We start from the raw sequence: 26,604 nt of genomic DNA, 5'->3' as shown, positions 1-26,604 counted from the left end.
ACATCCTCACTAGGCTCTACCCGCCCATCAAGAAGTCTCCCCGTGTGGGACCTCAACAACATAGTGTTAGGCGCTTTGGCGCTTAAACCCTTTGAGCCAATGGCATCCGTGGAAAACCGGCTAGTCACCATGACAGTTCTTTTGTTGGGGTCTTAAATCTGCACGGTGTCAGCGAGAGCCAAGTTCCGGTGGCAGCTGAGCCTTGCACTGCCTTTCATAAGGACAAGGTGGTCCTCAGAACGCACCCTGTGTTCTTACATAAAGTAGTCTCTGCAATTCACTTACATGAGGAGATAGTTCTCCCCGCTTTTGCAGACCCCAAGGACTATGTTTAGAGGGTCCTGCACTGATTAGTTAGGCAAGCGCTAAAGTTCTGTCTGGATAGGACCAGGAGTTTTCGCAAATCCGAGGCTCTATCACCTACGGGGGAATCAAGGGTGGGACGTCAGGCTTCCAAGGCATCCATAGCAAGATGGATGGTTGCAGCCATTAAGGAGACCTATGAACGGCAGCACAAGCCACTTCCGGCAAACATGCATGGCACGCTATCATTGCCAAGGCCACAGCGGTTGCATTCCAGAGACACGTTCTGTGGCAGGTCATCAGCAGGGCGGCCACATGGGCCTCTACCTCTTTTTGCAAGCACTACTGGTTGGACACGGGCTCCAGGTCAGACGCACCATTTGGGCAGGCAGTATTAAGGAACTTGTTTTCTTAAGGTGGGTCACCTCTCCTCCCTGGGGCTACATTCAGTTTTAAACGCCCATAGAGGAAAGGAGACAGGACGAAAGTAATTGTTACTGCAGTGACTAATGTACTTGGTACCTAGTCCCCTTTCCTCCATACACCCCACCATCCTCCCCTTAATGACTGGTGTCATCAAGTGAAACACTTGTGTATAGGCATGTTATAAATGCCATATATCATTAAGCAATTGTAATATTGACTTGTCTATGGGGACTGAGTGGCGCCGGTGGGTGGAGTCAGTAAAAAGCATGCTCCCAGAGCTGCGCCTCTAAATTTGATGGGGAAGATTTTTTTTTAATTTTTTTTGGTGAAAGGTTGAGTTTCCTGTCCCTAGGAGGGACGCCCATGCAATATGGAGGAAAGGGGACTATGGACTAAGTGTTGGTAACTGCGGTGAGTAACTTATAATTTGCACTAAGTGCTGGACAGCTTTTTTTCTTCAAAGCAGTCTTGAGTTTGGCATTGTAAACGTACTACTTGTGTAATTAAAAGGTCTTAACCAGGTCTGCCTGCAACTACTTGATTTATAAGCACTTTCTCTGTCCTTCACTGAAGACATGTCAAAAACGAGCACCGGCCAAGCCAGCAGTTTTGGATTGTGTACACGTATTGGGCATTTATGCTATTAGGTGCACATTTACTTACACCATTGTGTACCTGCGATCAAAAATGTGCAGTTAATACAACTGCAACAGTGCCTGACAAGTGCTTTTTCCATGCCTCCATAAAAGCTCAAACTGTTGGCATTGCTAATGCGTGTTCTGTCTTTGAGGCTGCACCACGGATTTAGGATGGAATCCTGAGCCAGTGCAAGCCGTTCCACTGCATTAATCCTACCTTTGAATCCTTGCTTATTTGTGTTCACGTTTTCAGTCTCCTCCCTAAATTAGCCTCCTTTCTTGTTGAAAGATCAATTGGGGAGCAGTGGGTGGAAGGCTGGAATAGGCTCTCCTACATCCGCACTGACTCCTGCTCTTCTACCACCTAAGTGGTTGAGTGTTTGGAGACTTGTTGGTGAAAGAAGTGTATGGGTGTTGGATAATGTTGTTCTTCTCCAGCATGGGGTCTGGCATGGATTCACATGCTCATGAATATTCCCCGTCGTCAGGCTGGGAATCCTCGGTAAAGAAAAAACCAGTATCGGTTTCGTTTCTGATCTGTCTTTCGTAGTAATAACCAATCACTGGTCTCTGCGTCATACTGACCACAGCCAATGACTGCCCTCTACCTAAGCACCGCCTCTGGCAGCCATCTTCAGATTTTTACCGCACGTTCATGTGTTGGGATCCTCGTGCTATTGCTCTCGAGCGTTAGTGCTTTTTTTCGCGCTTTTTCACAAAAAAACTTCGATTCTTTCGGTCAAAAGAGCCTCAAGCTCCACCGATCCTACATCCGATCAACGGGGACCCGTGTCGGATTCATCTGTGCCCCTCAAGGGTGAAGATTTCGTCGAGCTACGCTTCGGAGGACTCCAGAAGCTTCTCAGGCCCGGTCTCGGAGATGGCCCAGGAGAAGGGAAGCTCGACGCCCGGAAAGCTGTTCAGGGTCTGCCCTGGATGCCAGCTGCAGAACGTCTTCAAGGAGGACGAACACTCTTTCTGCCTTTACTGCCTTCATGAGGACAAGACTCACGTGGAGAAGGACTGTGCGTTTTGCGGCAACATGTCGGAACGGACCATGAAGGACCGCCATCAACGTCTCGCCAACTGGCTGGAGGGTAAGAGCCCGTCTGGCGAGAAGAAGAAGAAATCCGAGCGGTCTTCTAAGACCTTTGAGGGCGCCCCGGCGACGGGGGCCCAACATAAGGCCAAGCACCGCGAGTCCGCTGGCACCGGGAGTGCCGAACGGTCGGGCTCTACGGGCGCCAGGCAGGGCGCACCCTCCCCGGCACCATCAACCACGAGCCAACGCTCTGGGTCGGGTAAGAGGAAGGCCGAGCACCCGGCGAAGCTCCTGGAGAGGCCCCGGTCGAGCTCTAAGGCAGAGGAGGAGCGTGGCAGTGCCCCCTCCCTCAAGGATAAGGCGGTGAGCGCACCTAAGGTGGTGAAGGCCTCGATCCATCCGACCAAGCCCTCTATCGAAACGGTCGCGGCGGCCCTGGCTCAGCCTGTGGTGGCTACACCAGTGGTGGCGACCTCAGGGCCCAGAATCTCCCTGCCTCCTCGGAGGGAGTCTTCCTTTGTGCCCATCGATAGGACCCCCGTGAAACCCTCCGTGGGGAAGAAGGGGGGGGCAGGGCGTCGTCGTAGATTCGGCCTCAACCTCAGAAGAGGAGCTGATCGAGGTCTTAAGCCACGGCCTAGGCGTGGAAGAAGGCCAGCCCGTCGGAATGGACCCCGACGCAGGTGACGACGACGACATCGTCGAGGATACCGACGGGGCCCCTGCTCGCCCGTCGGATTCCCCTCTGCCAGCGCCGCAAGACAACTCGGCGGCCATTTTGTTGGCCATACAGTCCTTATGCTCCGAGATAAGGACGAGGCTACCGTTACCGACGGAGGAACCTCTCCCGTCGGGGGATCCAGAACCGGGACCTTCTGGTGTTCCCCCTACCAAGAAAAGAAGGATCAATCCACCACCTCCTTTTCAACCGTCGCGCCCCGTCCAGCCCTCCTCTCCGTCCACCCGAGGGGATGATACGGGGACTGACACGGCAGCGACGGGTACGGACGACGAGGCATACGACGAGGATTTTCCGTCGTCGCCTCCCACCAGGGCTTCTCCGCCAGACGAGATCGGATCTTTCCACTCCATGATCTCCAGGGCTTCCGAGCTTTTCCAACTCTGCCCTGAGGAGAAGAAAAAGAAGGCTTCCTTTATCAGCGGCGCGAGGCCAAGAGGAAGACGGTCCTCGCAGTGCCTCTGTTGGACGACATTTGGGATGAGGGCCTTTCCCTCCTCAAGAACCCTTCCACGACGCCAGCTAGAAGAGACCGGTACGAGAAAAAGTACCGGGTCCCGGACACGGCCCCCCTATGCCTCCGGGCGCAGCCTACCCCGGACTCCGTCGTCTCCGCGGCAGCCAGGAAGAAAGCGGGGGGGGGGTGCGGCCTCCACATCGACTTCCCCGCCGGACGGCGAGGGAAAGAAATTGGATGCTATGGGACGTAGAGTCATCTCGTCGGCAGCGACGACTATTAAAGCGGCCAACGCCTTGGCTATCGTGGCCCGCTACGACAGGGAGCTCTGGTACAAGATAGCTCCCCTGCTGGATTTTCTGCCGGACGACAAGAGGGCGGAGGCCCTTGAGATCCTGCAGGAAGGTGAGGTGGCGTCGGACCACGCCATCACCGTGGCGACGGACATCGCCGACACTGGGTTCCGCCCGCTGGGCAACGGCGTTTGCCTTCGACGTCGTGGATCGCTCAAAGCTACGGACTTTCGGCAGGACGTCCAGACCAGAGTCCTGGACATGCCCTTCGACGGGAACAACCTGTTTGGGAAGACAGTGGACGATTCCCTTCAGGCCATCAAGGCGGATACTGAGACGGCCAGGGCCCTTGGAGTCCTGCAGCAACGACGAACGCCCTTTCGGAGCGGCGGAGGCAAGGGCGCCTCCAAAGGTTCCGGCGGCGGTTTCGCTTCCTACCGTCAAGCGGCCCGCTCGTTGTCGCAAGAGGCCTACAGAGGACGAGGCAAGTCTAGCGGACCCCGCCGTCGTCGCCAAGGAGGTCAAGGCGGCAAGGCCGCGTCCAAGCAGGATTGAACCGGCCGTGGGGTCGGGCCCCCACCGAAGCACCCCGGTGGGAGGCCGGCTGGCGGGCTTCGTCAGCGTGTGGGAGTCCATCTCCACCGACCGTTGGGTGCTGGACGCCCTGGCCCGGGGCCACGCGCCGTTTCAAAGAAGGTGCCCGCGCGTCCCCCCCGTGGCCAGGAAAGAACTTCACGTCCCTCAACTTCTCCTGGAGGTAAAGGCGATGCTCAGAAAGGGCGCCATCGAACTCGTCCCAAAGAGGCTTCGGGGCTCCGGAGTCTACTCGCGATATTTCCTCGTGAAGAAGACTGGAGGATGGCGCCCCATCCTAGACCTGCGACGTCTGAACAAGTTCATCAAGGCGCAGAAGTTCCGGATGGTCACCCTCCAGCACGTCCTGGGTCAGCTGGAGGAAGGAGACTTCCTATCGTCGTTGGATTTGGAGGATGCCTACTTCCACATTCCCATCCTAAAGGGGCACCGAAAATTCCTCAGATTCGTGGTCCAAGGGCGTCATTACCAGTTCAAAGCCCTTCCCTTCGGACTACGGTCGGCACCCAGGGTATTCACCAAGTGCCTCGCACCGGTGGCGGCGCAGCTGTGCCGCGAGGGGATTCACGTCTACCCCTACCTGGACGACTGGCTCATCCGCGCCAAGACGAGGGAGCTCGCCGTGGTCCACACGGCAAGGACCGTCCAACTCCTCACGGACCTGGGATTCTCCGTGAACTACGCCAAATCCCACCTGGTGCCCGCGCAAGTCGCACTGTTTCTGGGAGCGAGGCTCGACAGTGTCCCTTCTGGCCTCCCCGTCGGAGGAGAGGACCAGGACCATCTTGGGCAAGGTGCAACGGATGTTGGTGGCCGACGCGGCCAAGGTGAGGTCCATCAAGTCCCTCCTCGGGATGATGTCTTCCTGCATCTACCTCATTCCCATGTGCAGGCTCCGGATGCGCCCGTTGCAAGAATTCCTGGATGCGCGCTGGATCCAGACGACGGGCAGCTTCGAGGAAAGGATCAAGCTCGACGAGAGTTTCCGACGAGCGATACGGTGGTGGGGCACCCGCGCGCATCTGACGGCGGGCATGGACTTCCAGACCCCAGCCCACCAGGAGACTGTGACCACGGATGCCTCCCTGGAAGGGTGGGGAGCGCACACCGAAAATCTGCACGCAAGTGGACTCTGGCTCCCGACGGAGAAGTCCCTGCATATCAACGTCCTGGAGCTCCGTGCAGTGTTTTGGGCCCTCAGGTCCTTCCTTCCATCCCTCAAGGGCAAGGTGGTGAGGATCTTCACCGACAACACCACCACCATGTTTTACATCAGGAAACCGGGCGGAACCAGGTCCCCAGCGCTGTCCAAGGAGGCGCAGGACCTGTGGCATTGGGCCGTCGCCCAAGGGATGTTTATGATGCCGTTTCATCTGGCAGGGATAAAAAACACCATCGCCGACTCACTCAGCAGGGAGCTGCGCTCGTGCCACGAGTGGGAACTACGGCAGGATCTGGTGGATCGCCTCTTCCGACGGTGGGGCACACCCCAGATCGACCTGTTCGCGACGGCGACGAACACCAAGTGCCGGAGGTTCGCCAGCAGGTTTCCCCAGACGAGGAGCATGGGCGATGCTTTCTCGTTCCCCTGGGAGGGCCTGTTCCTCTACGCGTTCCCTCCCTTGCCTCTGCTAATCCGGCTCGTCAACCAGCTCAAGAGGTCACGGTGCAGGATGATCCTCGTCGCACCTGCGTGGCCGAGGCGCATATGGTTCCCGGACCTTCTGGACTTGTCAGCGTCCCCGCCGATCAAGCTGCCGGCGGACGCGGATCTACTCTCCAGGGAAGGAGGCGCCATCCTCCACCACGACCCGAAGTCGCTGAACTTGCAGGCCTGGCTCCTGCAGCGCTAGAGTTTGGAGGATACGACATACCGGCCGATTGCAGAGAGGTTCTTGCAAAGGCCAGGGCGTCCTCGACTCTTAAATGCTACGGACACAAATCGAAGAGGTTCTCTGTCTGGTGCCACGCACAGAAGATTAACCCTCTACGGATTACGGCTCCCCAAGTACTGCCGTACCTGCTGACGCTGGCCAAAGCTGGTCTGGCACACGCGTCCATCAAGATTCATCTTGCTGCGATCTCCCGATACACCAGAACCACGGGGCGGACGTCCTTGTGGTCTCATCGTCTGGTGAAGGAGTTCATGAAGGGACTGTTCAGATCGTTCCCGCCGGTGAAGGCTCCGGCCCCGGCGTGGGAGCTCAACGTGGTGCTGACCAACCTCATGGGACCTCCGTTCGAGCCTCTGCACTCGGCCCCGTTGAAGTTTCTATCGTGGAAAACAGCTTTTCTTGTGGCCATCACCTCCGCACGACGAGTGGGAGAGATCCAGGCCCTTTCCTGCAAGGCCCCGTACTTGACTTTCCACGACACGAGGGTAGTGCTCAGGACGCACCCCTCCTTCATGCCCAAGGTGCCGTCGGACTTCCATCTCAACGAACCCTTGGTGTTGCCTGTGTTCTTCCCGTCGCCTTGGTCGCCGGCTGAGAGGACTTTGCACTCGCTGGATGTGGCTAGAGCGCTGAAGTTCTACGTAGACCGCACGAAGTGTTTTCGGAAGACGTCACAACTCTTTGTGAACTTTGGACCTGTCAATCAGGGGAAGGCTCTCTCGAAGGCTTCCATTTCCAGATGGCTCTCTGGCTGTATCATGTACTGTCACCGGTTGGCAAACCGACCGCTGCCTGGCCGTCCGAGAGCCCATTCCACCAGAGCGATCGCAGCTACCACGGCGTTCCTATCTGGTGTGCCCCTGCTGGACATATGCAGGGCTGCTACGTGGAGGTCGACGCACACCTTCACGAAATTCTACTGCGTCGACCGGGATTCCAGGGAGGAGTCCAGGGTCGGCCAAGCAGTGCTGCGCAACCTGTTCGCCTGAGGTGAGCCTGGTGAGGAGGTAAGATGCTTAATGTTGAGCCTTTGCCACCTCCCGTGGTTGTGCATGTGTGTACTGCTATGTATTCTTTATTCATGAGCATGTGAATCCATGCCAGACCCCATGCTGGAGAAGGAACAAGTTACTTACCTGTAACTGTTGTTCTCCAGCATGGGTCTGGCATGGATTCACATGCGAACCCTCCCGCCTACCCCTCTGCGGCTCTTCACTTGGTCATACTGCCACTTCACGTGCTTCCAAATCTGAAGATGGCTGCCAGAGGCGGTGCTTAGGTAGAGGGCAGTCATTGGCTGTGGTCAGTATGACGCAGAGACCAGTGATTGGTTATTACTACGAAAGACAGATCAGAAACGAAACTGATACTGGTTTTTTCTTTACCGAGGATTCCCAGCCTGACGACGGGGAATATTCATGAGCATGTGAATCCATGCCAGACCCATGCTGGAGAACAACAGTTACAGGTAAGTAACTTGTTCCTTCTATAGCGCTACGCACCTATGGGTCAAAGAAGGATAGAAAAGACAGTATCCCACAGAGTGGTACTCCATTTATTGACCTCGGAAGGATGAATGGCTGAGTTGACCCTGCCGGGAATCGAAGCTGCCAGAGCAGGCTGCACCCATCGGGGGCGGCAAGCTCTTAGCTCACTGTGCTACTGGCTTGTGGTCTTGATATCCACTAAAGAGAATCTGCAAAATATACTTTGAAAATGTTGTGACCCACGCCAGCTTAACACCAGCCACAAAAATCTCTGCCCATACTTAATTGTATTTTGTGTGCAGTACAAGATTGAAGTTGAACAAATGTCCATTAACCCTTGTGCTTGACCATGCGCCTGTGATTGTTATGTTGTGTTCACTTTCTAGCACATAAACTATTGGTACACGTGATTAAGTAAATATTCTTTCCAGGAGGAAAAACCCTGAAATCTGACGTCGACCAATAATATGCTTGCCTAAAATAGGTTTTGATGAAGCAAGAATTTCTTTTTTTTTTGGGGTTTAATTTGGCCTTTTTGTTTCAGAGCATTAGGAACGCCAAACAACGAAATCTGGCCTGAAGTTGAATCGTTACAGGATTACAAGAATACATTCCCCAAATGGAAAGCTGGTGGCTTATCAAATATTGTTAAAAACATAAATCAAGATGGACTCGATTTGCTTGCTGTGAGTTTTTTTATTTTTTGTTTGATCACACATAAATGTAATGGTAAGAAAGAAGCTGCACGTGTAGTAAAGTGCTTTTCTGCTGAAGGCAGGTCTCCACCCCTAGCCTGCTTTGATAACCGTCCTACAGTTCTCTTTAATAAATGTTTCTTGACAATTTTGCTCAGATCTGTTAGAATGGCACGCATAATATGGTCTTTAGTCCGTAAAACTAACGATTGTTAATCATCCTGTGCATGTTGACTGAAGTCATTTTCAGACCTGTGTTCGTAAGTGTGCTTAGTTGGGATATCCACAATAGTGTGCAAGTTGACACCTGCTTGAATGTTTTTCTAAAGGCCAATTTGCAGTTGTCTGTCCTTACACTTGTATGCATATCGAACAGACCCTGGAGAGAGTGGGTTCTGTGACGAAGGCCAAGAGAAATTAATTTTTTATTTTTTAAATCCACGTTTGTTTTTTACAGTATAATGGTGGTCTAAATGTCTTTGTGGCCTCCACAAATGCCTTGTGGAGTGTCTACATGCAAGGCCAGGGCCTGAACTCGCAATTGGTCACTGGGTGAGTTTGAATGGAAGCAGTTTGTGTAGTGTTCTACAGTTTAGAGGTTTTTTATGCTATAGGGCTAAAGCTATATCAAAAACTGAGCACTTCTTGGGATGGTTGCTAGTCCAAGCGTAGGAAATGTGGGCCATGTAGTCTGAGCCACCCAACTCTGGGGTAAGGTGCTTGGGGGAAATTCAGTTTTAATCCACCCTTATAACACATTTTGGCTGCAGGAATAAGCGTTTGCTCGGGCAACACAAGTATGGTCCCTTGACCAACTCGACAGAAAAGCCATTACAGAGCCCCTCCCTTTGATTGTGCCTAACCAGTAAGCTGTCATGCTCAAACTGTAGCACCGTTACCCAGGTTGAAGAAGCTTGCATCTCTGTGATTTGACCAGACCTGGTACCATCTTTGCTCCTTTTCAAGGATTTTTATCAAGTCAGGCTGCAGGAATATTCTTGGACATAATCTGCTTTGCTGTGATGCTGCAACCCTATTGTGCTGACCTTTGCTGGAAGAGCTAAATCGAGCTCTCCGTGAATGACTACACAACCCCCAAAAACTGAAATGTCTTCTGTAGAAGCTTCTTGTGGGGGCTTCATGGGTGGAGATTCTGATCTGTTGAACTACCCCACCCCCCATTGGGTTTGCATTAGTCACAAAGTCCGGCTTTCCATGGTGCTAGCCACAGTGACCTAGGTTATTGGTGGCCAAGCCAATACTTGCAGGCAAAGTCCTCTAGGATCTCAGTGGTGGGAGCTGCTTCCCACACCATTTGTACTACTCACATTAGTAATGATACTTTGGACTCTAAACTTGGTTTTTGTCCTAAACGCCTTATCAGAGTGGACTCTCCTAATGCTGCTCCCCCTAGGACTCTGGAGAACCTTTTGGATATCTAAAGATTTGCTACATAAGGATTGGGTTTGCATGGTTCAAACAGTATCAAATACAAAGTAGTGAGCAATTTAGTGGGTTGTGTAATTGTGTCGTGTGTATTTTTCTCCAGCATGGGGTCTGGCATGGATTCACATGCTCATGAATATTCCCCGTCGTCAGGCTGGGAATCCTCTGTAAAGAAGAAATCTGTTTCGTTTCTGATCTGTCTTTCGTAGTAGTAACCAATCACTGATCTCTGCGTCATACTGACCACAGCCAATGACTGCCCTCTACCTAAGCCCCGCCTCTGATAGCCATCTTCAGATTTTTACCGCACGTTCAAGTGTTGCGATCCTCGTGCTATTGCTCTCGAACGTTAGTGCTATTTTTTTTTCATGTTTTGCTCATTTTGTTTTTTTCGGTCAAAAGAGCCTCAAGCTCCACCGTTTCTTCATCCGATCAACGGGGACCCGTGTCGGATTTGTCTACGCCCCTCAACGGTGAAGACTTCGTCGAGCCACGCTTTTGGAGGACTCCAGAAGTTTCTCAGGCCCATCTCGGACATGGCCCAGGAGAAGGGAAGCTAGACGCCTGGAAAGCTGTTCAGGGTCTGCCCTGGATGCCAGCTTCAGAATGTCTTTAAGGAGGACGAACACTCCCTTTGCCTTTACTGCCTACATGAGGACAAGACTCACGTGGAGCAGGACTGTGCGTTTTGCGGCAATATGTCGGAGCGGACCATGAAGGACCGCCATCAACGTCTCGCCAACTGGCTGGAAGGAAAGAGCCCGTCAGGCGAGAAGAAGTCCGAGCGGTCTTCTAAGACCTTTGAGGGCGCCCTGGCGACGGGGGTCCAACAGAAGGCCAAGCACCGCGAGCGCCGAACGGTCGGGCTCTACAGGCGCCAGGCAGGGCGCATCCTCCCTAGGTGCCATCAACCACGAACCAACGCTCTGGCTCGGGTAAGCGGAAGGCCGAGCACCCGGCGAAGCTCCTGGAGAGACCCCGGTCGAGCTCGAAGGCCCCATCGGAGGGGGAGCGAGGCGGTGACCCTCCCCCCAAGGAGAAGGCGGTGAGTGCACCTAAGGTGGTGAAAGCCTTAATCCATCCGGCCAAGCCTCTATCGAGACAGTCGCGGCGGCCCTGGCTCAGCCTGTGGAGGCTACACCAGTGGTGGCGACCTCGGGGCCCAGAGTCTCGCTGCCACCGCGGAGGGAGTCCTCTTTCATGCCCATCGACAGGACCCCCGTGAAACCTCTGACGGAGAAGAAAAAGGGTGGGCAGGAGGTCGTTGTGGATTCGGCCTCAACCTCTGAGGAGGAGCTGGTTGAAGTCTTAAGCCACAGCGTTGGCGTGGAAGACCACCACCAGCCTGTCGGGAGGGACCCCGACGTAGGAGACAACGAAAACGTCGAGGGTGCCGACGGGCTCCTGACCGCCCGTCGGACTCCCCTCAACCAGTGCCGCAAGACAACTTGGCGGCCATTTTGTTGGCTATACAGTCCTTATGCTCAGAGATGAGGACGAGACTGCCGTTACCACCAACGGAGGAACCTCTCCCGACGGGGGACCCGGAGCCAGGCCCTTCTGGGAGCCCACCCCTGAAGAGAAGGATTCATCCTCTACCTCCTTTTCAGACATTGCACCCTGTTCAGCCCTCCTCCCCGTCCACGACACGTGGGGATGATACAGGGACTGACACGGCCGCGACTGGTACAGACAACAAGGTTTACGATCTCCCGTCGTCACCTCCCACCCGGGCTTCCCCGCCCGACGAGATTGGATCGTTTCACTCCATGATCGCCAGGGCATCCGAGCTTTTCCAGCTCTGCCCGGAAGAGAAGGAAGGTTTCCTTTATCAATGGCGCGAGGCCAAGAGGAAGACTGTCCTCGTTGTACCTCTACTGGACGATATTTGGCCTCGCCCTCCTCAACCCATCCACGACGCCGGCTAGAAGGGATCGGTACGAGAAGTACCGGGTCCCGGACGCAGCCCCCTTGTGCCTTCGGGTACAGCCGACCCCGGACTCGGTCGTCTCCGCGGCGGCCAGGAAGAAAGCGGGGGGTGAGGGTAGGGTGCGCGGCCTCTACGTCGACCTCCCCACCGGACGGCGAGGGAAAAAAATTGGACACGATGGGACGCAGGGTCATCTCGACGACGATTAAGGCGGCCAACGCCTTGGCTATCGTAGCCCGCTACGACAGGGAGTTGTGGTACAAACTGGCCCCCCCGCTGGACTTCCTACAAGACGACAAGAGGGCGGAAGCCCTAGAGATCTTGCAGGAAGGAGAGGTGGCGTCGGACCACGCCGTTACGATTGCGACGACATCGCTGACACTGGATTTCGCCAGTTGAGCAACGGCGTGTGCCTTAGGTGACGTGGATGGCTAAAGTCTACCGACTTCCGTCAGGACGTGCAGACCAGAGTCTTGGACATGCCGTTCGACGGAAACAACCTGTTTGGGAAAACAGTGGACGATTCCCTTCAAGCCATCAAGGCGGACACGGAGACGGCCCGGGCTCTTGGGTTCCCCAGCAACGGTGGCTGCCCTTTCGGAGTGGCGGAGGCAAACAGGGTGCCTCCAAAGGTTCCAGCGGTGGATTTTCCACCTACCGTCAAGCGGCCCGTTCGTCGTCACAGGAAGCTTACAGGGGACGAGGCAAGTCAGGCGGACCCCGCCGTCGTCGCCAAGGAGGACAAGGCGGCAAAGCCTCGTCGAAGCAGGACTGAACCGGTCGTGGGGTCGGGCCCCCCACCAAAGCACCTCGGTGGGAGGCCGGCTGGCGAGCTTAGTCAGCGTGTGGGAGTCCATCTCCACTGACCGTTGGGTGGTGGGCGCCCTAGCTCAGGGTCACGCGCTTGAGTTTCTAAAGAGGTGCCCACGCGTCCCCCCTGTGGCCAGGAAAGAACATCACGTCCCTCAACTTCTCTTGGAGGTAAAGGCGATGCTCAAGAAGGGCGCCATCAAGCTCGTCACAAAGAGGCTTCGGGCTCCGGAGTTTACTCAAGATACTTCCTCGTGAAGAAGACGGGAGGATGGCGTCCCATCCTGGACCTACGACGACTGAACAAATTCATCAAGGCACAGAAGTTCCGGATGGTCACCCTCCAACACGTCCTGGGTCAACTGGAGGAGGGCGATTTCCTGTCTTCGTTGGATTTGGAGGATGCTTACTTCCATATTCCCATCCTAAAGGGACACCGAAAGTTTCTCGGGTTCGTGGTACAGGGGCGTCACTACCAGTTCAGAGACCTTCCCTTCGGATTGAGGTCGGTACCCAGGGTGTTCACCAAGTGCCTTGCACCGGTGGCGGCGCAGCTGCGCCGAGAGGGGATCCACGTCTACCCCTACCAGGATTGGCTCATCCGAGCAAAGACGAAGGAGCTCGCCGTGGAGCACACGGGAAGGACCGTCCAACTACTCACGGACCTGGGATTCTCCTTAAACTACGCCAAGTCCCACCTGGTGCCCGCTTCTGGCCTCTCCGTCAGAGGAAAGGACGAGGGCGATCTTGGGCAAGGTGCAGCGGATGCTGGTTGCGGACGCGGCCAGGGTGAGGTCCATCAAGTCCCTCCTCGGAATGTCTTCTTGCATTTATCTCATCTGCCTGTGCAGGCTCCGGATGCGCCTGTTGCAGGAGTTCCTGGACGCGCGCTGGATCCAGACGACGGGCAGCTTCGAGGAGAGGATCACACTCGACAAGAGTTTCCGACGAGCGATCTGGTGGTGGGGCACCCGCGTGCATCTGACGGCGGGCATGGACTTCCAGACCCCCGGCCACCAGGAGACGGTGACCACGGATGCCTCCCTGGAAGGGTGGGGAGCGCACACCAAAAATCTGCACGCGAGAGGCCTTTGGCTTCCGACGGAGAAGTCCCTCCATATCAACGTCCTGGAGCTCCGTGCAGTGTTTTGGGCCCTCGGGTCCTTTCTTCCGTCCCTCAAGGGTAAGGTGGTGAAGATCTTCACCGACAACACCACCATGTTCTACATCAGGAAGCAGGGCGGAACCAGGTCCCCAGCACTGTCCAAGGAGGCGCAGGATCTGTGGCAGTGGGCCGTCGCCCAAGGGTTGTTTCTGGTGTAGTTTCATCTGGCAGGGATAAAAACCATCGCCGACTCGCTCAGCAGAGAGCTGCGCTCGTGCCACGAGTGGGAACTACGACAGGATCTAGTGGACCGCCTCTTCCGACGGTGGGGCACACCCCAGATCGATCTGTTCGCGACGGCGACAAACTCCAAGTGCCGGAGGTTCGCCAGCAGGTTTCCCCAGCCGAGGAGCATGGGCGATGCTTTCTCGTTCCCCTGGGAGGGCCTGTTTCTATACGCGTTCCCGCCATTGCTGATCCGGCTCATCAACCAGCTCAAGAGGTCACGGTGCAGGATGATCCTCGTCGCACCTGCGTGGCCGAGGCAGATATGGTTCCCAGACCTTCTGGACTTGTCAGCGTCCCCGTCAATCAAGCTGCCAGTGGACGCGGATCTTCTCTCCAGGGAAGGAGGCGCCATCCTCCATCACGACCCGAAGTCGCTGAACTTGCAGGCCTGGCTCCTGCAGCGTTAGAGTTTGGAGGATACGACATACCGGTCGACTGCAGAGAGGTTCTTGCAAAGGCCAGGGCGTCCTCAACTCTTAAATGCTATGGACACAAATGGAAGAGGTTCTCTGTCTGGTGCCACGCACAGAAGATTAACCCTCTACGGATTACGGCTCCCCAGGTACTGCCGTACCTTCTGACGCTGGCCAAGGCTGGACTGGCGCACGCGTCCATCAAGATTCATCTTGCTGCGATCTCCCGATACACCAGAACCACGGGGCAGACGTCTTTGTGGTCTCGTCTGGTGAAAGAATTCATGAAGGGACTGTTCATATCGTTCCCGCCGGTGAAGGCTCTGGCCCCGGGTTGGGAGCTCAACGTGGTGCTGACCAAGCTCATGGGACCTCTGTTCGAGCCTCTGCACTTGGCTCCGTTGAAGTTCTTGTCGTGGAAAACAGCGTTTCTTGTGGCCATCACCTCCGCACCAAGAATGGGAGAGATCCAGGCCCTTTCCTGCAAGCCCCTGTACTTGACTTTTCACGACACGAGGGTAGTGCTCAGGACGCACCCCTCCTTCATGCCCAAGGTGCCGTCGGACTTCCACCTCAACGAACCCTTGGTGTTGCCTGTTTTCTTTTCGTCGCCGGCTGAAAGGACTTTGCACTCGCTGGATGTGGCTAGAGCGCTGAAGTTTTACGTGGACCGCACAAAGTGTTTTCGGAAGACGTCACAACTTTTTGTGAACTTTTGACCAATCAAGGGAAGGCTCTCTCATAGGCCTCCATTCCCAGATGGCTCTCCGGCTGTATCATGTACTGTCATCGGTTGGCAAACCGACCGCTGCCTGGCCGTCCGAGAGCCCATTCCACCAGAGCGATCGCAGCTACCACAGCGTTCCTATCTGGTGTGCCCCTGCTGGACATCTGCAGGGCTGCTACGTGGAGGTCGACGCACACCTTCACGAAATTCTACTGCGTCGATCGGGATTCCAGGGAGGAGTCCAGGGTCGGCCAAGCAGTGCTGCGCAATCTGTTCGCCTAAGGTGAGCCTGGTGAGAAGGTAAGAATTGCTTAATGTTGAGTTTGATGTAATGTGTGTACTGCTATGTATTCTTTATTCGTGAGCATGTGAATCCATGCCAGACCCCATGCTGGAGAAGGAACAAGTTACTTACCTGTAACTGTTGTTCTCCAGCATGGGTCTGGCATGGATTCACATGCGAACCCTCCCGCCTACCCCTCTGCGGCTCTTCACTTGGTCATACTGCCACTTCACGTGCTACCAAATCTGAAGATGGCTGCCAGAAGGAGGGGGGGCTTAGGTAGAGGGCAGTCATTGGCTGTGGTCAGTATGACGCAGAGATCAGTGATTGGTTACTACTACGAAAGACAGACCAGAAACGAAACTTTACCGAGGATTCCCAGCCTGACGGGGAATTTTCATGAGCATGTGAATCCATGCCAGACCCATGCTGGAGAACAACAGTTACAAGTAAGTAACTTGTTCCATAGAGTTTTTTTTTTTTTTTTACTCCTAGGTCCCGTCCCCTTTTCTCCAACCTGTATGGGTGTCTCTTGCTAGGGACGGGAACAGATTCTTTTTCACCAGAAAAAGAACACTTTTCCTTTAAATATATACACATGTGTGGCCCTGGGAGCATGCACTCCCCTAACCCCATCCACCTTGATGGAAGCAGACCGCTTTGACCAGCGCTCTTTGGTTGGGCCTTGAGCCTCATAATTCCACACTTTCCTAATCCTTGGTTTTTTTTTCCTGATTTTTAGGTTTTGGGAACACCGTCCACCAGTGATCTAGCCTGTCCCTGGCTCATGTCGTCTCCGGCTGGCTTCAGCAGGTGCCCATCATGCGATGGTTCCATTCTCACCTCTGATCCACATACTCTGCCCCTGGTGCCTTTGGGAAGGTGGACCACTTCACACCCGACCTTCACGGGTCAAGCACAGTACCATGAGGGCATGTAATCCCAATGTGTGGGATGACAACAGGCCTTTACTCCACTGCAGCCAGCGCAGGATTGCACCGTCTGCTTGCAAGGATAGTTTTTCAACAAGTTTTTGACTCTTATGCGCAAATGGGAACACCTTTTTTAATGGCATAATTCAGGAGATGCTGCCGCTCGCACTGCTACATCAGCTGGTGCCTGTACCTCCACCACCGTTGCCCATGCCTCAGGTAGTCCTGATTGCAGCGCATACACCTCCTGCGCCAACTCAGGGGCCCCTTCTTACTCTGGTCACCAACAAGACAGGGGAGCAGGACACTCCTTCATTGGTGAGGGCATTCCATGATCGTATCGCTAGCCTAGCTGAGTACCTGGGCATCTCTGCCCCAGGAGCTGCCGTTGTCAGGTGGGTACTGGTGGAAGTACTCCATCGTCAGAATCCAGATCTGGCATCCAGTTGCAGAAGTTTGTGGAGGCTTTGGCAAAGGAGGGTTGGCTTTAGCCCCACTCTGCCAACAAATAAATGGCTGGATGCAAAATTCAGGCAGGTGGAGGGTGACGCTCTGCTCTGTCAATTTACCCCAACCACTCAGCGATTGTGGCAAAGTTTAAGAACGCCAAGCCTCAGACATCTACCAGGAGCACCTGAACTGCAGCACTCGAGGGCAAGGAAAAAATGCTTGCAGCCTATGGAAAGATGTATTCGAATGCAGGGATCCCCCTCAGGCAGGCAAATGCCAATGCCATTCTGGCCGCTGCTAATGAACAACTGTCAAGGGAAATTGCATGCAGACTTCCAGATATTCCAGCCGACAAGGCAGGACTCGCTGAAGTGAAAACCTGTGGCACTGAACATCATGGAAGCTGCAATGGCGCGCACAGATGCCTGTAGCAGGGCAATCTACAAGGCAACTGGCATGTGAAGAACTGCATGGCTCAAGGCGACCCTATTCAACCCTGATGTTCAGGACAAGCCTAGATCTGCCACTCGACCACTGATGTGGAATTCTATAAAAAAGAGCTTGCAGACTGCCAAATCACTGGCAATGCTCTTCAAGCCAGCAGCCAAAATGTTTGCACACGGACACTCTCTATCAGACAGGGCTGTCCTTTGGCAGTTTACAGGGTTTCCTGGACCGCCTGATGAGTTACCTTGTGGAGAAGGTTCCTCTCCCTTAGCAGGGGCATGGCTTTTACTCCCACATCTTTGCAATTTAATAGAAAAACCAGACTGCCCTTCAAGTGGTCAATAGCTTTCTTGCTCCAGCATGAGTCTGGCATGCATTCAAATGTTCATGACTATTTCCCGTCAGGCTGGGAATCCTTGGTAAAAGGTAAGTTTTACTTTCACTTATAAACTGTGTTTCTCCTATAAACCTATGGCTGAGCTCTGGGTCATGCTGCCCTCAGTCAATGACTGCCCTCTCCCTAAGCTCCTCTTGCAGCCATCTTCAGATTTTTACCGCATGTCGAAGTGTTGGGGGGAGTCATGTTCAGCTCTGAGAGCTTTCTGTGTTTTTCATGCTTTTATTGCTGGGAAATTACTATTTTTGTTCAATCAAGCCAGTGTGCGCTATCTTTTCTTCATCCGACTAACGGTGATAAATTTGTCAGCATCTCATCGCCCCCTCAAGGGCATAATCGTTGAGTTTCTTCTTCAAAGATTCCAGGAGGCCATTGGGCCTACGACAGACCGTGTTGGAGGACAGGGGTTCCCCGCTTGGAGCTCTGCAACCCTGCGGTTTGAGGAATGTGTTGGTGGCCGACAAGCATTCAGAGTGCCTTTATTGTCTTCACCTGACGCACAAGGATTGTGAGATCTGTCTTGGCTGTACCAAGCACTCCATTAAGGATCGGCACATCAAACTGGCGGTGTGGCTCAAAGCCAAGGCCTCTACCCCATGTAGTTCACAGGGACCAGGCTCGCTCGCATCTAGCCAGTCCGAGCAGGCTTTGAAGTCCTTTTTAAAGGCGCTTCATTCGTGGGGGCTCAAAACAAGGCCAAACACTGCTTCAGTAGAGGTCGCTGCGCAAGCTCTGTCTCCAGCCATACCTCCAGTTCTTCGTCTAAGAGGAAGTTCGCTAGCCCTGGTAAGTTGCGGGATAAACCGGAGAAGGCCAAACAGCAGGCTAAGGTGTCCAACCTGCCCATGAAGGCCCAGGTGATCCAGGCTAAATCATCCTCCACTATGGAGTTGGTGGCTGCTGACCCAGTCCTGGTACCCAGACAGTGGCCAGAGAGGCTTTTCCTCGCATGCGGGAGGCTTTGGCCAAACTCGTGGGAAAGACCCCAGAAAAGATCATGCCATCCCTAAGCCCGAGACCCACTCCTCAGGACTAAGGGGCTGGGGTGCAAATTCTCCAGGGCACAGATTTCCTCTGGCGATGAGGACATGGGTTCCATCCCCACTATCCCGGCAGACATTTGGGATGACTGGAACATCAAGGAGGTGGTGGTCGCCAGTGGTTGCGATGACATAAGCGCTGGGCCCAGCAAGCCTACTCCCGGCACCTCCCAGAGATTTGTCTCAGGACATTCTTTCGACTCTCCACACGCTGGTGTCGTAGATGCAGAAGAGGATGCCGTCTGCACCACTGGCATAGACCCTGTTAACACTGGGGTCACCACCGCCAAAGAAAAGTGGCTCTGTACACCACCTTACATCCCTCGCTCCCCCAGGAATACAGGGATGGACACGGTGATGAGACATCGGCAAAATCTCTTGGCATCCAAGGGCTTTTCCCCCAGATGTAAGTGGCCTCCTTCCACTCCATGGTCGCCTGCGCATCGGAACTCTTCCAGCTCACACCAGAGGAGATGGAGGGCTTCTATCAATGCCATGAGGCGAAAAGGAAGACCATTCCTTGGAGAAATCTGGGATGACGGCCTAGTGCTGCTGAAAAACTACCTCAGCCCCGGCGAAAAAAGACCACCTGGAGAAGTGCCAGTCTGACCCAAGAGTCTGCAGTCATAGCCATCACCGGACTTTGTGGTCTCAGTGGCTGCGCAAAAGTAATCGCCAACCAGTTGTGCTGTCACCCGGCACAGCAAGAGGGGAAAAGTTGGATGCTGTGGGTAGAAAGGTCATCTCGGCGGTGACAACGGTTAAAGCGGCAACTGCTTTCTCCAGCATGGGATCTGGCATGAATTCACATGATCATGAGTATTCCCAGTCGTCGGGCTGGGAATCCTCGGTAAAGAGAATCCATTTGGTTGTTAAGTGAACTCTCTGAAAGGCACAGGAGACCCAACTCTCTAGATCCGGGTATTAAAGTAATAGTATATCTCAGAAGAAAATCCAGAGGATACAATTTACAAAGGCGTATTAAGGATTTTTTTGTACCTAATTTTAATCTGAAATTAATCTGCACTCAATCAGTTATTTAACATCGCAGGAATATTTAAAAACCATCATAATTTGATAAATCATCCTATTAAATCATTCATACATTCATCCGCATCCATGCAAAATCCATCAAACTACTAATACAAAACATCAATAAGTATAAAAACATATAACAAATATAGCAATACATCCACAATTTAATTATTGTACAAAAAGTTTGTGCAAAACACATGGTGCAAGGCCACAGTAGATTTTATAAGTGGTCAGCAATTGGGATAGGCCAAAAAGAATCTTCACGGGTGGTCTTATCCTAGATTTCTCTACCGGTTTCGACGTGTTAATGTTGGTTTTGTTAAGTCTTCATCAGGAGATTACAAATAGTTGTAAACCAACCTTAGCAACCGCAACAGGAATCGATCAGTTGTTTATTGTGTATATGGAAATTGGCAATGTTCCAGTTAAGGATCCTGCGTGGCAGATGGCTGAATTTGAGTCCGGGTACTGAAGGGGTGCAGGTTGGAAAACTTGTGCGCCAGAACAGATGTCTGTTTCAATGTCCATGTGTCAAGAAAAGATCTAACCGTCTGAGGGTGGCAACCATTGAAGTGGGTAGCCGCTGCAAGAACGGGGACGGAAGTCTGCGGGCTCAGCTGAACACTCGGGAGAAATCTCCGGCCGATTCTGGAGAGCACAAGACTCGCATCTGATCAGGTTAAGTGAAGACAGTTCAGAAATTAAACAATCGCTGGTCGCTGGGGTCATACTGCCCCCAGCCAATGACTGCCCTCTACCTAAGCCCCTCCTCTGGCAGCCATCTTCAGATTTTCACCGCACATTCGAGTGTTGGGAGTCCGCATGTTTAGCTCTTAAGCTTTTACTGCGTTTTTGCGTTTGGACAGTTTATTCTATTTTTCGGGCCATGTGCTCCATTGAGCAACCTTCTGACTGGGACTCATTTTCGGATTCTTCATCCCCTCAAAGGTGGATTTCATCAAGTTTCTTTGTGGAGGCTTCCAGAAGATTCACAGGCCTACGCCACGTGGACCATGTCAGAAGAAAAGGATTCAGCTCCCCTGGTAAGGATTTGCTCCTGCTGTGGCTTGTGGAATGTCTTTTCCGGTAACAAGCATGCCAAGTGACTACTGCCTGTACCCGGCGCACCACAAGGATTGTGTTTTGCCAGGAGATGGCCCCATGCACGATGAGGGATCGGCACAGGCAGCTGAATGAGTGTCTAAAGGCCAAGGTCCCTGCTCTGGTTGGGTCCCAGCAAGATGCCCCTCCAAGTGCCAAGAAGGCTGAGCGGATTTCTAAGTCCTTTGAGGGCACCAGAAGGCTAAGCACTGGGAGTACACTGCCACTGCGAGCGCCGTTGCAACGGGCTCCTCTGCAGCAGGGTGAGTTCGTCTTCAGCCTCAGTCACCAGTTAACACTCGGGATCTTCGGCCAAGATAAAGTCGCCAAGTCATCCTATCGGAGGCCCAAAAGGAGCAAGGCTCCGGCCCTGACCGTTAAGGTCCAGGTGCACCCACTGAAGGGTCAGCTTTCCATCGAGAGGGGGGGTAGGGAGGGTAGGGAGGGTAGGGGGGTGGCGCTGTCTGAAGGCCGCTGAGGCACCCCCACAGGATGTGACACCTAAGGCCAGGGTGTCCCTTCCTCCCAGGAGGGAGACCGTGTTCCGGCACACAGAGGACCCTGGAGAAGGTGCACGTCATCTCCCTGAGACCTTCACCGCTGGAAGCAGAGGAGGAGGGGGGTGCGGTAGCCCTCCAGGTTAGGGATATCTCCTCTGAGGGGGAGCTCACGGTCTGCAAACCATCCAGGAGGATGGAAACTTAGGAAGCATGCTTTACAACGAGCAGGCTGGCGAAGAGCAGCAAGGTGGTGATGGCCAGGGCTCCCAGTCGGTGCCCCAGTGGCCTATTTAGCCTGCACCTCAGCTGCCACACCCACCTCCAAGAGACCCATCATTGGACATCCTTTCAGCACTGCATAGGCTGGTATCGAAGATCCAGACGAGGATGCCTATTGCACTGGTTGCCCCACCTGTGGCAACGGCCAACACCCCCAAGGTGAACCCCCTGGCCAAGAAGGTGCACCCTCCACCACCCTTTGCTGCTTTCACTCCCCCTCTTCGCCCCAACGCCCCCTTCCCAAGGAATGATGGATACAGGGATGACTGGTGGGGATAACCAGTTTGCCCGCCTTTTCGCCTTCGTGCGCCCATGCAGGCTGCGGATGCGACCACTGCAAGAGTTCCTCGACGCCTGTTGGGTGTAAGTGGCGGGCAGTTTTGAAGACAGGATTTCAATCAACAAGACTTTCCGCCAAGAGATCGGGTGGTGGGGCATCTGCACGCACCTTGCAGCGGGTATGGACTTTCAGACCCTGGCACATTAGGAAACGGTGACAACAGATGCCTCCCTGGAAGGATGGGGAGTGCACACCAGAGATCTCCACGCAAGAGGCCTTTGGCTCCCGGAGAAGTCGCTACACATCAATGTCCTGGAGCTCCGAGACGTGTTATGGGCCCTGTGGTCGTGCCTTCCGTCCCTCAAGGACAAGGTGGTGAGGGTCTTCACCGACAACACCACCATGATGATGATCTACATCCGGAAGCAGGGGGGGGGCACCAGATCCCCAGCCCTACCAAGGAAGCGCAGGATCTGTGACACTGGCCCATTGCCCTAGGGATGTTTCTGGTACCCTTCCACCTGGCACGAATAAAGAACACCATTGCCGACTCACTCAGCAGGGAGCTGCACTCGTACCACGAGTGGGAGCTGTGGCACGAACAAGTGGATTGCCTATTTTGACAATGGGGCAATCCCCGATCGACCTATTCGCGACGAACAGTGAGTGCAAGGGGTTCGCCAGCAGGTTTCCCCAGCGAGGGAGCTTGGTCGATGCCTTCTGATTCCCCTGGGACGGCCTGTTCCTTTATGCGTTCCCGCCATTGCTACTGCGACTCATCAGTCAACTCAGACAGTCCCGGTGCAGGATGATCGTTGCACCGGCGTGGCTGAGGCAGATTTGGTTCCCGGACCTGCTGGACATGTTTGCGCCCCCCCCTTGTCAAACTGCTGACGACGCTGATCTTCTCGCCAGAGAAGGAGGCGCCATCCTCCCATGACCCGGGGTCACTAAACCTGCAGGCCTGACTCCTGCAGCACTAGAGTTCGGCAGATAAGATGTACCGGCGGACTGCACGAAGGTGCTTGCAAAGGCCAGGGCGTCCTCATCTCGCGTGCTATGGACACAAATCGAAGAGGTTCTCTGGTGCCGTGACCAGAAGATTAACCCTCTGCGGATTACGGCCCCTCAGGTGCTGTCATAGTTGCGCTCGCTGGCCAAGGTGGGGCTGGCACATGCCGCCATCAAGATCCATCTAGCTGCTATCTCCCGCTACACCATAACGCCGGTGCAGTCATCCCTATGGTCTCATCGCCTGGTGAAGGAGTTCATGAAAGGGACTGTTCCGATCGTTCCTGCTCGCGAAGGCTCCGGCCCCAGCATGGGAGCTCAACGTGGTGCTGACCAGGCTCATAGGGCCACATGGAAGACAGTTTTTCTTGTGGCCATCACCTCCACACGAGTGGGAGAGATCCAGGCCCTCTCCTGTAAACCTCCATACCTGACATTCCACGAGACGAGGGTGGTGCTGAGGACACACCCATCCTTCATGTCCAAGGTGCCGTCGGACTTCCACCTCAACGAGCCCTTGGTGTTACCAGTTTTCTTCCCGTCGCCTTCATCGTCGGCCGAGAGGACTTTGCACTCGCTGGATGTAGCTAGAGTGCTGAAGTTCTAAGTGGACCGCACAGAGTTTTCGGAAGACATCACAGCTGTTTGTGAACTTTGGACCTGTGAACCAAGGGAAGGCTCTCTCGAAGGCTTCGATTTCCAGATGACTCTCCGGCTGCATCATGCACTGTCACCAGTTGGCAAACCGACCGTTGCCTGGCCGTCGGAGCCCATTTGACCAAAGCGATCGCTGCTACCACGGCGTTCTTGTCTGGTCTGCCCCTGCTGGACATCTGCAGGGCTGCTACGTGGTGGTCGACGCACACCTTCACTAGATTCTACTGCGTCGACCAGGATTCCAGGGAGGAGTCCAGAGTCGGCCAAGCAGAGCTTCACAACCTGTTCGCCTGAAGGTGGGCCTGGTGAGGAGGTAAGGGTGCTTAATGTTGAGCCTTTGCCACCTCCTGTGGTTGTGCTTGTGTGTACTGCTATGTATTCTTATATTAAGGAGCATGTGAATCAATGCCAGACCCCATGCTGGAGAAGGAACAAGTTACTTACCTGTAACTGTTCTCCAGCATCGGTCTGGCATGGTTTCACATGCAAACCCTCCCTTCCCCTCTTCGGCTCTTCACTTCGTCATACTGCCACTGTAGGTGCTACCAAATCTGAGGATGGCTGCCAGGGGAGGGGCTTGGGGAGAGGGCAGTCATTGGCTGGGGGCAGTATGACCCAGAGATCAGTTACTACTAAGAAAGACAGAACAGAAACGAAACTGATACTGTTTTTTTTTTCTTTACTGAGGATTCCCGACCTGAGGGGGGGAATATTCATGAGCATGTGAATCCATGCTGGATAACAACAGTTACAGGTAAGTATCCTATCCCCAAGGAAGTTGCAGAGACGGCTCTTCACTGTTTGGACGTTAGAACATTAAAATTGTATCTTGATAGCACAAAGGACTTTGCAAAAAGGATGCCTCATTTGGCAGATCAGGAACTGGATGGCAATCGTCCAAAGCTTCAACAGCCAGATGGATGACTGCAGCCATCCAGGAGGCATACACGGCTCGGCACAAAGAATCACCAAGGGGCATGCATGCTATCAGGGCCAAAGCAGTGGCTGTTGCCTTCCAACTTCATGTACAGTGGCAAGTGATTGGCGACGTAGGCTACTCCATCAGCCTTCTGCAAGCACTTCTGTCTGGATACCAGTGAACGGGCTGATGCAGCATTTGGCTAAGCTTTCCTCCGTAATGGGTTTGCCTAGACTCAGGCTGTCCTCCCCATGTATCAGTTGTAGTAGCCCATACAGGATGGAGGAAAGCAGACAGGACGTAGGAGTAATTGTTATTCACCAGAGTGACTAACCTACTCCTAGTCCCCTTTCCACCATACGTCCCACCTTCCTTCCCCCCCCTAAAAAGCAGTGAGGCTGAACAGTTCAATACAGTTAATGCGTCAAAGGGGACTGAGGTGGGTGGGCGGGCTAAGGTAGGGCATGATCCCAGGGATGCACTTCTGCGTATACAGGAAAGGGTTATTTTTCTGGTGAATGTTTCAGTTCCCAACCCTAGCGAGGGATGGCATACAGGATGGAGGAAAGGGGACTATGGACTAGGAGTACATTGGTCACTCCAGTGAGTAACACTTCATTTTTCTTCCATTTAGATAAATGTCCAGATAATGTGATTGGAGAAACATTTGGGGAATGTAGCAACTGTTATTGTGAAGTTATTTATTAAACTTTTTGTTGTTGCAGAAAACCTTGATATATGATCCTGCAAAGAGAATAGCAGCCAAAGAGGCATTGAACCACCCTTACTTTGATGACTTGGACAAATCCAATCTTCCAGCCAATCAAATCAAGAACTAATTAAAATGCTCCCATGGAGAGATCCTGTGTTTCAAGATGACACATATAACCTTTGGTGAATCACCACTTTTATTTTGTCTCGTCTGTCCTATATATATGTATTTACTTGTCTTCATGTTAAACCTTTGTAGCATTGAAGTTACTTAAGTTTAAATGTCCAAAAATGTAAATAAATCTATCTAATTATTTGTTCAGCGTTTGAACGTGATGTAGGCAGATCTCACAAGTTTCTATAAATAAAATACACTTTAGTACAGTTTCTTGGTATTTTTTTTTCATGGTTGTCTCCACCTAAGCAGCTTCTATGTCCTGCTACCTGTGTGGACAGAGGTCCTGTCACACACTTGGTTGAAGAATTCGTGGTGTCATCCATGATGCTCCTTGCAATGTGCATTGATCCCTTCAGAATGCAACACCAAAGCATCGACTACGTCCAGGATTATGGCCTCCTGTATTTACCACAGTTAATGTTTTCATTTCTTGTGCCTGGTCACTTGATGTTCGGCCTGTTCTGTCAATGTGTGTATTTTAAACAATTATATCCCACTCCTCTGTGCACTGATCTTTTGTCCGTTTCCTTTGAAAATACTTCATAAATTGTGATTATACATGATTTGTAGTTTGCTTAAATTATATCTGCCTACCGCGAGATCTGAACAGCAACAGTATACATGAGCCAAAATTCCCCCATAACCTAGCCTATACCCAAACCATGCTGCACACGTTGCCTCCAATTCTTGCCCCGTCTTTGGTTAGTTCAGGACCCATTAGCCTAGAACACTTTAAAATGATACTGCTTTGAGCATTCCATTCTGTAGTTCTCTTAATCATGTCTTTGGAGAGATGTTTGTGTTGGACCTTACAGTTCCTCCTATTGAAATTAATTTCTCCATCATGGGGTCTGGCATGGATTCACATATATGCTCATGAATATTCCCTGTCCGACTAGGAATCCTTGGTTAAGAGAATTGTTTTGTTTCTGGACTGTCCTAATAACCAATCGCTGGTCTCTGGGTCATACTGCCCCCAGCCAATGACTGCCTTCTGCCTAAGCCCCTCCTCTGGCAGCCATCTTCAGATTTTTACTGCATGTTCAAGTATTGGGAGTCCTCGTGCTATAGCTCTTGCTTTTACTGCATATATTTT

At 53.3% G+C, this 26,604-nt stretch overlaps 1 protein-coding gene across 1 annotated transcript in view; it reads left to right on the top strand.

Annotated features, from left to right (window-relative positions):
• Positions 1-25,714, top strand: part of CDK1 (cyclin dependent kinase 1) — a 240,173-nt gene extending 214,459 nt beyond the window's left edge. The window contains exons 7-8 of the mRNA XM_069611210.1: positions 8,419-8,560; positions 25,345-25,714. Of these exons, the coding sequence (XP_069467311.1) occupies positions 8,419-8,560; positions 25,345-25,458 (256 nt within the window). The 3' untranslated portion in view covers positions 25,459-25,714. The remainder of the gene's footprint in view (positions 1-8,418; positions 8,561-25,344) is intronic.
• Positions 25,715-26,604: the final 890 nt, after the last annotated feature.

This window comes from Ambystoma mexicanum, chromosome 8, assembly GCF_040938575.1.
Source record: "Ambystoma mexicanum isolate Mex_15411 chromosome 8, UKY_AmexF1_1, whole genome shotgun sequence".
Taxonomy (NCBI): Eukaryota; Metazoa; Chordata; class Amphibia; order Caudata; family Ambystomatidae; genus Ambystoma; species Ambystoma mexicanum.
This window is presented reverse-complemented; position numbering and strand designations above follow the sequence as displayed.